General features: G+C 36.4%; 1 protein-coding gene across 1 annotated transcript; it reads right to left on the reverse strand.

Moving 5' to 3' along the window:
* Positions 1-1,196: 1,196 nt before the first annotated feature.
* LOC311084456 (granzyme B-like) lies at positions 1,197-3,593 on the reverse strand. The gene is made up of 6 exons (XM_084116482.1): positions 3,473-3,593; positions 2,879-2,967; positions 2,627-2,777; positions 2,156-2,288; positions 1,812-2,063; positions 1,197-1,567 (listed from the first exon to the last, which is right to left on the reverse strand). The coding sequence occupies exons 1-6, from the start codon at positions 3,526-3,528 to the stop codon at positions 1,412-1,414; spliced, it is 837 nt and encodes a 278-aa protein (XP_083972608.1). The 5' UTR covers positions 3,529-3,593; the 3' UTR covers positions 1,197-1,411.
* Positions 3,594-12,022: the final 8,429 nt, after the last annotated feature.

Here is a 12,022-nt window from a genome sequence, read left to right on the forward strand (position 1 = left end):
TGGCCACCGTTACACTGACAGTGCACAGAATGTAAAGAAGGAGGATGTAAATCTAGCCATTCAATGAAGAGTTTTTTCTCTCATAGCATGAGATGAAAAGAAAGACATTTCTGTTCAGTTTGATCTTACTGAAACTAAGACATGTACATAGGTTTTTTGCAGTCTACACCGCTAGAGGGCGCAATGAGCACATGTAAACAAGCTTCACACACTATGTATCATTATCTTCAACTGACAGGAAGCCAAAAGATAAGGCAAATGGGTGATGAAGAGGGAGAGAAGTACATTAACATATTCTCCTCAATGCATGTTTAAGCAATAATACCTAGACTGTATGATACTTTAATACCTCTATTAGGTTCAGCTGTCAGATGAGACCAAACAAGACATAGTTACATGATAGAACACACACGTAGATACATATGAAGTGGAAAGCACGTGTCCTGTGAAGTAAATGGTACAGATGTGTCACTGAGGTGCAAACTACTCTGTCTCTCTGTGCCTTTCATGTGACATTATTAAAATGTGTTGATGCCCTTGCTGTGGTCTCTCCCCATTTGAAAAATGCATCGCAAATCAATCAGTGATTGACAAGTTCAGATTAGCTTTATTTGTATGGTAAAACGGCTTTACATTGTCAAAGCATTAGCAGGGCTCTGATCCATTTTCAGATTAACCGTACCTGTTCGTGTTTAGAAAACCCACTATTGGTGAGTGGTGTGGTGTAAATTGTAGGGAGGGGTGATATAAGATTAGTCCATCATGGGCGATTGTGCGCTCGTCAATTGTCTGATATTTTAAAACCTCTGTCCAGTAACACTAGTAATTACTAGTATTGTAGAAAAAGAATAATCTGAAAATATTTCCATAACCGCTGAACAGAGGCACCCTGATCACATGGGCTCCTAGTCTACAGCCTAGTCTGTGTTAATACGCCCCAATGGATTTTGTGTGTAATGCATTCTGCAGTTAGACAGGATGTTGTTATTGCAATTTCATAAGTTTGTAACATTGAGGACGATTAAACTTATTTTTGATCCATGGAAGAAAATCTGAAATTTTTGTATACATATTAGGAAACTGAGGTGAATTACAGAGATCAATGTGATGAAAAGATGTGACACCAACTGCAGTGTTTCCACAAACCAAAGACCCCCTGAATCCCTCAGTTAAGAAACAAGCTCAGGAAATAGATGTGAGGAAGAAAAAGTATATTTTATTTGTGTAATGCATTTAGACTGGATATTACTCAATTTCATGAGGTTGTAACATTGAGGACCATTTGACTTGTTGTTAACACATGATAGTTTTATTAGAAAAAGATGTGGGAGAATCTTTTAAACATTTGAAAACATTTTTGATTACGCACTAGTACTACACATCTTTTTTTATTATTATACTGTAAAGTCAATTATTTTTGTTTGATTATATTTTTGATCCATTGAAGAAAGGCCGAAATCTTAGTAGACACTTTAGGATACTGAGGCGAATTGCAGAGAAATTTATATCCAAAAGATGTGATACCGACTGCAGTGTTTCCACAAACCAAAGGACCTCCTGAATCCCCCTGTTAAAAAACACAAGGATCAGCAAGTCACTATATCAGTTATCACCTTTCTCTCTTCAGCACATTGAGAATGCATTGTAAAGTGTTATATAAATTGAAATAATAATTTGTTTATTTATTATTGTGTATATATATATATATATATATATATATATATATATATATATATATATATATATATATATTTTTTTTTTTTTTTTTGTAATTACTAATATTATTATTATTTAAAAAATGTTTTACATACTTTACAGGTTGCTCCATGGCCATATACACACATCATCTGTGCAGCTGAGAACGTCGATCCCCAACTATTTTTACATTTTTTGTTATCCTTGATCTTCACATTTGTTTCCATGAGGACTGGGCTTGCAGTGCCATTAGTTGATAAACGTCCCCAGCCTGCAACACTGCAAACAGAATCTGCTGCGATGTCTTCTTCTGTCTTTGGTATTGAAATCCATTTGACATTTTTGTTCTTATAGACTTTTTTCTCTAGCTGCAATCATAAAAACGTAATTATATGTTAATAGACAGTGTTTAAATGATTAGGTATCATTTTGAACAACTGGTATAAATGCAGTCTGTTACCCTCAAAAGCATGATGTCATTCCGAAAAGGTTTTTCACTATAATTCAGATGTTTGTAGTAGGACTTCACTTTAATCCGGACATTAATTTCTCGTAGGTCATGTGCACCAACCACAACTGTCAGCTTTTCTTTTCTGTTTATGGAAACATTCATCTTAACTTCAGCTTTTAGGTTTCTTTATTCTTTCAGAACATTTTTTTAAGGTATGATGAAACCATAATTGAGATTTTAGTTTTAATTTAGTTTAGTTTTAGTTTTAAAGTTTTGTTAGATTTCAGATAACCCAAAACCTGTGAAGAGATTACGACAGTCACCTCTGATAACAGATTACTCAAAACTGTAATGTAGAAACATGTATTTTTCTGTAAAGCTGCTTTGAAACGATAATGTGTTGTGAAAAGTGCAATACAAATAAATGTGAATTGAATAGAAAATTCATGAATTTAGTTCAGACAAAATTACTTGTCTTACTTCTTTCGGCAATGTGCAGCAGTCAAGACAAACTCATCAGAAATGAGGAATCCACCGCAGATATGTCGAGAGTTCTTCTGAAGAGAAACCATGTAAGGTCTGGAGTGGGGTTTGGCTTCTGTGCCGTTCACTATACCCACATTCACATGAGCTGAGAGAGAGAGAGAGTGCTGTCAGTCAACTTATTCAGCACATACCAATGAATTATTCTTAAAAAATTATAATAATATGCTGTTATATAATCAGTCTCACCAGTGAAGGTCAGGTGTGGCAGCAGAGAAGCCAGCAGGAGCACAGAGATGATGATGATGGTCATGATGAAGAAGATGATCTGTGAGTGTCTGCAGAAGAAGAAGAGTATTTATTGTTCTTTTCAGTGGGTGGAGACTCAGTTTCTCACTTTATGATGTCAGTAACACTGTGAGTAAATTCTTGCTAATCCTTGTGGTCTAATATCTAAAACCATCATCTGGCAAGCACCAGTTCAGCACCAGTTCAGCACACGCTTTGGTGTGAGGAAAAAAGCGAGGTCCAAAATCTCTGTATAAGGCAATGTCCACTTTTGTAAAACCCTAAAACAATTTTCTATGTATACAATACTATATACAAATGCAAGTTAAGTATGTGAAATATTTTGCATATGCAATGCTACAGGTCACATGACCCTAACTGCTTTGATGAATGCAGTGTATACATATTTTTTTCATATTAAATCTAACACATTTCCTATATGATAACATTGCACTGAAGCCATTCGAAGCATTTTTTCCTCTAGATAAATTTGTTTCAGGTTTTAGTCTTTCTTTAAATAAATTGCAGAGAAAAAGCTAAAGCAATTTCACATACTTTTGATGGACGCAGTAAAACTTCACACCCATTGTAGCACGATCTGTTGAGGTCATCAGCTCCAACCACAGTGTCAGATGACAAAAAAACTGTTAAAAGATGATGCATAGTGTCGCAATTAACACTTGCATGCAATATATAAAACACAAATATGTTTGAATACTTGGGCCGACATTAAACAGTTATGAGGAATTTAAACATGACAGGTTTTGTATTTTTGTGGTCTTTTTAGAAGTAGACTATAGGGGCTGTCAGCCATTTGACATGAAGTACTAATTGTCATCTTCATTATTAATCACTGTACTCCAAATCAAAAATAAAATTCATAATGGCTATAAAACTGTAATGTCTACTGTGATATTGTTCTCAAACTGCAGAAGTGAGGTAGAAGTAAACCTCTTGATTAACTTTACAGGAGCTCAGGAAACAAATGTGAGGAAGAAATTTTTTATTTTGTGTGTGCAATGCATTTAGACAGGATGTTACTGCAATTTCAGGTTGTAACATTGAAAACTATTTGACTTATTGTTGTTAATACATGATACTCTTATGAAACAAATTTTGCATACTATTTAGGATGGGTAGTATGTTTGGAAGTGTTTTTTTTTTTTTACATTTCAACACATAATGGAAAGAGTTTCTAGTCTCTTTATCAGATCGGTTTCCAGGGCACCACAATGTCATATCTAATGATCTAGAACAAATTCAAGTGAGCTGTAGACATGACTAAGTGAATAATTAATAACTGGTTCATTTTCACTAGTTAAAAAGAAAAAAAATGACCTTAATATATTTATTTACTTCTCCAGTGCTGCATCTCTTGTGTCACATCTTTAATGAATTACTGAAATTCGTACAGAAAATGTAGATGGAAATTGAGAACCGTATTATAGTGCATGCAACTAAAATAATACATATAAAAAATACATTAATAATAAAAACATTTTTTTTTACTCATTTTGATAATGAAAATGGAACATCTTTTTTTTATCAGAATGTACTATCATGTTTAACTAATAAGGAGAGAGAAAAAAAAAAGTTGCAGATCTTATCAGCAAGAATTACTCATAATGAATATTGTGAGTGTGAAACAACATTTAATGTTCATTTGAATCTTTTGATTTGTTCTTATTGGTTTTGGGGGCAACGCATTACAAGTAGGCCTACATCTGATTCTTTCTTTCTTTTTTTTCACGTAACTAGTAAAGTTACACATTACTTTTAAATGAGCAACAAGTTATATTTCCAAATAAGTAATGCTACTCCGTTTTCCCATTTATTGACCAACATCTCTTCTGTCCCCATGTTGAGAGAAATCTTGAGTAAGGTTTAGAGGCGTTGTGTGCGCTGTGTGTGAACATGATAGTTATTGTAGTTCTAGACTAAAAGTGAGCATGCATTTACTCCTCTCACTAGAACAAAAACAGATTCAGTATTCCTCAAAATGAATAATAACAGTGAAAAGCAAACTCAGAATATTATGCAAAAATGCAATAATTAAATATGTTAAAGGAACCGTATGTAAGAAATGTACCCTATGTAATGTAATGTATGTAAGGCACCCTGATCACATGGGCTACAGCTACAGCCTAGTCTGTGTAATACGCCCCCAATGGATTTTGTGTGTAATGCATTCTGCAGTTAGACAGGATGTTGTTACTGCAATTTCATAAGGTTGTAACATAGAGGACGATTAAACTTATTTTTGATCCATGGAAGAAAATCAAGCGTAGCGTTAATTCTGGCAGGTCACGTTAGTCAAGCTCACATCAGCTGATCCACATCTACCTATAGGGATATGACACCTATCTCGGCAGGCAAACCACATAATCTCACAAGGAACCGTGCAATCGGGAATTTAGCAAGAGGAATTAGTTCCCCACAAGGATTTCACCTCAGATTCATCTTAAACTTGAACACGAGATTTGCCGCATTGATCATAAGTTTCCTGATTTGGAAGTGACCTCAGTCTGCATTGCTGCTCGCATCGCTATTGACACAGGACTCGACGTGATTCATTCTCCATTCATCTCTGAAAGTCTTCACAAAGCTAAGCTAAGTCCTTTTTAATGCTCATTGCTAAAATCTATCAGGGTTTTGGCAACATGCTTGTTGCTAATGCTATTCTCTCGGTCGGCGTTACGTCACAAATCATGTGACCTGCGTAGCAACAAGCCGCCGCCATGTTTGAAGGGTAAAACAAACCGAAGGCAAAGCCCGAGGCAAATCAAAAAGGTATCTATTCACGGAAGTTTTGCTGTGGATTATGTCAATTATGGATACTAACGGACTACTTTGTATTAATGATGAATGATATCTGTGTATGCGAATGTATGTCGGTGGTGAGAAGTGAATGTAATAAAACACTCATGTAAAGTGCTTTGTGAGTTGTGACTAGCTAACGTTACATGTCTGTGAAAGGCGCTATATGAATACAGATCTTCCTTCTATTACAGAATGTCTTATCAGTAACAGTCTCCTAGCGTCTGTAAAAAAAAAATATTGCATCACATTAAGTGTATTTTGATTGTCAAAACATTTTAGTAACTAAATTGAATTTTATTAGGTTTAGTGAGAACATGTTACAATGTTTACATGGTACAATTTCTGGTAAGCTAACGTTACGCTTTTTTATTATTTCAATTCAATTATTGGGATTTGATTTAATATTGACTAATTTGGATAAATATTAGGTAGGCTACGCAAGATAGGCATTAATTTTTCTCAAGAAAAAAACAACTCACCTAATGCTGAAAACATACAGAGAGCCCCATCAGCTGGCAGTATTATTTATATTTAGCAAAATAACGTTACTCTCTATAGCTCTTTTTTTCAGACCAACTAACTTACGTGCTTTAGCCTATATTATGGTCATCAAATGGATTTCCTGAGGTAAATGTAATGTGACATAATTGTTCTTCAGCTGTTTTATTGACCCCTTTGTTTGATTGATTGGTCGATATTATGTATGAGGAATATACATTTCGGTAAGTTGTACTGTATCTTTCAACATTGTTCATTCGTGTTTATTTACTGTTAACGTTAGCTAGTAAGTTAGAGAAGATCGGTTCACGTGCCGCTAGGGATCTGTCGCGTCACATTTACAAGCGCCAAAACGCTATTTATTGTCTGAATTTCGTAATAAAAGTGACAGAATCTGAGAGCTGAGATTGTTGTTGGTGCAACCAACAACACAACAGTTTTTCGGCATGATTTGCAACCAAAGGAAAAGAGTTAGGCGCTCGTTTATCTTCCGCTTCGTGTGTTGCTTAATGGCGGGCAGTCGTTTGTTTTACCCTTCGCCGCGGTTGCTATGCGTGCGCAGTGCACTATGGGAGCACAAGTCCCGGATGTCCGACCTCGAGAATATGTGTGGCTTGGGCCATTCTAACTTAGTTGTTTTCTTTAAAATGCTCTTGCTAGGCTCATGCGTTCATATTGGCTATGTGCGTTACTGTGTTGTCATTGGCAACTGATCGCGTTGCACAGGCAAAAAAAAAAAAAAAAAAAAACTATTATTGAAACACTGCTTGTTCTAAGGCTATCTAGTGGCTATTAAAAACTGCTTGCTTTAAAATATGTTAGTTGCTATCACTAGCGGCGCCAGGATTTTGATTGTAGGTGGGCCTCCAGAAAACTGGATGGGCCAGTTAAAATAAGCCAAAAAAAAAAAGAAGGGGGTTCCCCTTCATCTCCGTTTCAGCGCTTTTCTGCGGCACGTAGGACAGCGACTCATAGCCTACCTGAATTTAATGCATAATACAGGTTTAAAAAAAAAAAAAAAAAAAAAAAACTTAAACAGGAATTTTTTGTTGCTTTTTTTAATAAAATTACAATTTAATTGAATGTATTGTTTAATAAAATTATAGGCCTATTATTTTTAGTTTATTAACAGCAGCAACAGCTGTAAAGATGAAGTTGTCGATCGTCATCTCCGTGAACGCGCCTGAGAAATGCACATCATGGATTGCATAATCAGAGAGTAGGCCTAGCCTTTTTCTTTTCGTTTTAAATTGTTAAAAAGACATTTCAAGCTTTAAGATATATTTCATGTCTGTGAGGCATATGCTGAGTTTCGTTAAGTTAGGATTAGATGCGCTCCTGTTCACGAGCAATGCAAGTGACCGCGCGGGCGCCTCTATGATTATATTGTCTCCTATATTTATCCAGGCAATTGGTTGATAAAAAAAATATTAAAATTAAGATACAATTTATACAAAACGAAATTCACTTAAAAAAGGGCTTTCTAACTTAATTAAGTGGTCAAAATCATGTCTGACCCGCTCCATGTCTCTCGATATTGCGTATCCTATCTTACTCGTGCGGTTCACTTTTCATAATCAACTTAGATGAAAAAATAACATTATAATATTTTAACAAATATGAAACTAAATGAGCTTGATGGCTACAACACATATAGGCCTACAGACTCTCTATTTGTACAAATTGCTGCACATTAATTTTATTCTGAATTTTGCACACAAGGCATTTGTTTGTGCATGCATGGTAAAACATATCTGCAACATTTATCAAGTTCACTGATAATTATGCGTGCATTTATTATTATCTTAATGAATAATGTAACAAGGACGAATGAAGGCTAAACTGCGTTGTTTGTTTAGAATGGAATGGATCGCAAATAGATCCGAATGAAGGAATGTACAAAACCATAGTAGAAAATGGGTGGGCCCGGACCTAAAATGGTAGCAATGGTAGCGCCGCGGCTGGTTGCTATTGAAAACATGGTTATTTTATTTTTAAGGTTATTTAGCCCAGTCGTTATTTGGAACATGGCTGTGTTTTAGGCTTATACCTGGAGTTATTGTCACATGCTGTACTAAATTTTTCAGGCATCAGTAATATGCTGTCATTTCAGCAACATTGCTATCAGTACTGTATGGTGGTTGTTAGAGCAATGTTATCGCATATGTGTTTGTTACTTCGGCTTGTGCATACTGTCCTCAGCAACATGCTATAGTAATCAAGCGTTGTTATGCTATCTGGTTACATTGGAAAAATGCCTGCTTTATTCTATCTGATTATTGCAACATAATGTGTTAAAGTTACCACATGCTTGTGGCTAAAGCTATCTAGATATCGGTAACATACTTGTGCAAAATACACAGTACATTCACCGCAGAGGTCTGGTATTCAACAACACTAACAACATTGTAGCTTGATGGTCCTGTGAAGGAGTGTGGAATCATGGGAGTTGTCATCTTCACCTCCACAGCTGAAGGAATCCGTAGGACGCGAGCAGTGATCATGTTCATTAATGAGGAAGCACACTGTATGTCATTGCTTAGCTGCGCACTGCATCTGACTCAGAGCTAGAGGGTGTATGCTTCTCTGACTGGACTACGCTAGTTTTAATACTAGTCCTATGGTACAAACATGCTAAATGTATTAGTTTTCTTGTCGCTAGTCAGAGCTATTGCTGTAGGGTGTATGCTTCCCCTGCCAAACTACACTAGTTTAGCAATAGTTCTGTGATTTACACACTATGCTTGTTGCATTAGTTTGTTGCCGCTAGTCGGAGCTATTGCTGTAGGGTATAGGCTTCCCCTGCCAAACTACTAGGGGTGTAAGCTTCCCCCAATAGATCCCATACAATTGTTAAATTGGCTACAGCAACACGCTTGTTGCCATGTGTCCTTGCTTGCTCCAGCTTGGTGTGATGCTTCCCCAATTAGATTGGATCTATAGTGCTCAACATATGATGCTAAAATCAGGATGTAACCATTCTATCAGCCTCAGTCGTGGTGGGGGTAGTGTGTAAAAATTATAATAACAAAATGTGTGTGTATATATAATTTTTTTATAATTTTTCTCTTTTCTACATTAGTAAACTACAACCAAGTATAACAAGGTTATGACATCATTGACAGGTGACAGTGTACGCAGTACACATCAACAAATAACTTGTCTAGTGATTGAAATGTATTCAAATCTACATATTTGTGAGTAAATGTATCCAAGCATCAGCATCACGCTTGTTACATTAAATCATCCAGCTAATTCTAATTCAGTGTTGCTAATTCTGTGTGAACCAGAAGTTTCCACCAGGATTACTTCATTATTGTGTACTTCAGTACTTATTTCCAATGACAAAGATAATTGAAAATTAAATCTCCATCTCTCATCTCTAGCTCACAGGCATCACTCAAAGAAACTGGAACTGGACTGTGGATATACAACAAGCAAGCAGCTGATTCATTTTGATATCTAATTTTCACTTCTTCATTTCAGGTGGTATGTCATTCATTGCAATATGCATGTTTACTGCTAAACATTTCGGGTATTGACAACATGCTTGTTGCTATGGCTTATGTGGGTATTGGCAACATACTTGTTTAGGCCATCTAGGTAAGGGCAACATACTTGTTGCTTAAGGCTTTCTGGTATTGTTGGTAGCATGCTGTTGCTCAAGCTTTTCAGGTATTGGCAACATGCTTGTTGCCTTGGCTCACTCAGGTAACTACAAAAGCATCCAAATTGCGCTGTCAGTTGGTTTTGGGGGATATTGGCATATGGTTTTGTTTTGGGGGGTTATTGCTGCTCTCCCTGCTCTTATCCATGCTAGGCTGCATGGATGCGCAGGGAGTTCTCGCCCAGAACGGAACCATACCGCCAATCCAAACTGTATGCTAATTGTCAATCATATTTGACGGTAGTGGTCCTGACAGAAATCAAGCGTAGCGTTAGTTCTGGCAGGTCACGTTAGTCAAGCTCACATCAGCTGATCCACATCTACCTATAGGGATATGACACCTATCACCGTATACATATAAGCTCCTTCAGTATTATCAACAGCTATCGCGTTCTCAGGAGCTAATTACCCTCCTCCATCCCCAGCTCCTCCTCTCGCCCAGTCAGGATTTGACATTCTGATTCCCCTTGAATCAGAACAATTATCGAATATATTGTACTTTTAAAATCTTGAATTAAATATATTTGCAAACTTTCATGTTGGTTCTGTTCTGTTTACCCCAAGGGGGGTTATTGCTGCTCTCCCTGCTCTTATCCATGCTAGGCTGCATGGATGCACAGGGAGTTCTCGCCCAGAACGGAACCATACCGCCAATCCAAACTGTATGCTAATTGTCAATCATATTTGACGGTAGTGGTCCTGACAGAAATCTGAAATTTTTGTATACATATTAGGAAACTGAGGTGAATTACAGAGATCAATGTGATGAAAAGATGTGACACCAACTGCAGTGTTTCCACAAACCAAAGACCCCCTGAATCCCCCAGTTAAGAAACAAGCTCAGGAAATAGATGTGTCTGGAGTGGGGTTTGGCTTCTGTGCCGTTCACTATACCCACATTCACATGAGCTGAGAGAGAGAGTGCTGTCAGTCAACTTATTCAGCACATATACAAATTAAACATTCTTAAAAAATCATCATAATATGCTGTTATATAGTCAATCTCACCAGTGAAGGTCAGGTGTGGCAGCAGAGAGGCCAGCAGGAGCAGAGAGATGATGATGATGGTCATGATGAAGAAGACGATCTGTGAGTGTCTGCAGAAGAAGAAGAGTATTTATTGTTGTTTTCAGTGGGTGGAGACTCAGTTTCTCACTTTATGATGTCAGTAACACTGTGAGTAAATTCTTGCTAATCCTTGTGGTCTAATGTCTAAAACTTAGCGTTGCCATCATGTAACCACCTCATCTGGAAAGCACCAATGCTGACTTTGGTGTGAGGAAAAAAAAGCGAGGTCCAAAATCTCTAAATAAGGCACGTCAGATCACGCAATATCCACTTTTGTAATGCCCTAAAACAATTTTCTATGTAGGTAACACTATATACAAATGCAAGTTAAGTATGTGAAAGACTTTGCATATGCAATGCTCATAGCTGCCAACTTTTGAATTTTATTAGGTTTACAACATGTTACAATGTTTACATGGTACAATTTCTGGTAAGCTGCTTTGTTTTTTTTATTATTGCTTGACAAATTTCACGATTTCAATTCAATTCTTGTGATTTGATTTAATATTGACTCATATTAGGTACATAAGATAGCCGTTAATTTTTTCAAGAAAAAAAAAATCTCACCTAATGCTGTAAACATACAGAGAGCACTATCAGCTGGTAGTATTATTTAAGTTTAAAAATAACTCAAATTAAATATAATGTGTTTTTATTTGATATAGGTAAAAATGTAATAAATATGTAATAGGCCTATACACATATTTGGCAAAAAACTCTCTATAGCTCTTTTTTCTAGCCAACTAACGTGCTAGCCTATATGGCTTTCCTGAGGTAATTATGTGACATAATTATTCTCCAGCTGTTTTATTGACCCTTTCCGCGGTTGAAAAACACTGATTGGTCGATATTATGTATGAGGAATATACATTTCGGTAAGTTGTACTGTTTCTTTCAACATTGTTCATTCGTGTTTATTTACTATTAGCTAGTAGGCTAGAGATGATTGGTTCATGTGGCGCTAGGGATCTGTTACGTCACATTTACAAGCGCCAAAACGGTATTTATTGTTTGAATTTCGTAATAAAATTGACAGAATCTGAGATTTTTTT

Source organism: Abramis brama (genome assembly GCF_963993115.1).
Source record: "Abramis brama genome assembly, chromosome: 6".
In the NCBI taxonomy this organism is placed as follows: domain Eukaryota; kingdom Metazoa; phylum Chordata; class Actinopteri; order Cypriniformes; family Leuciscidae; genus Abramis; species Abramis brama.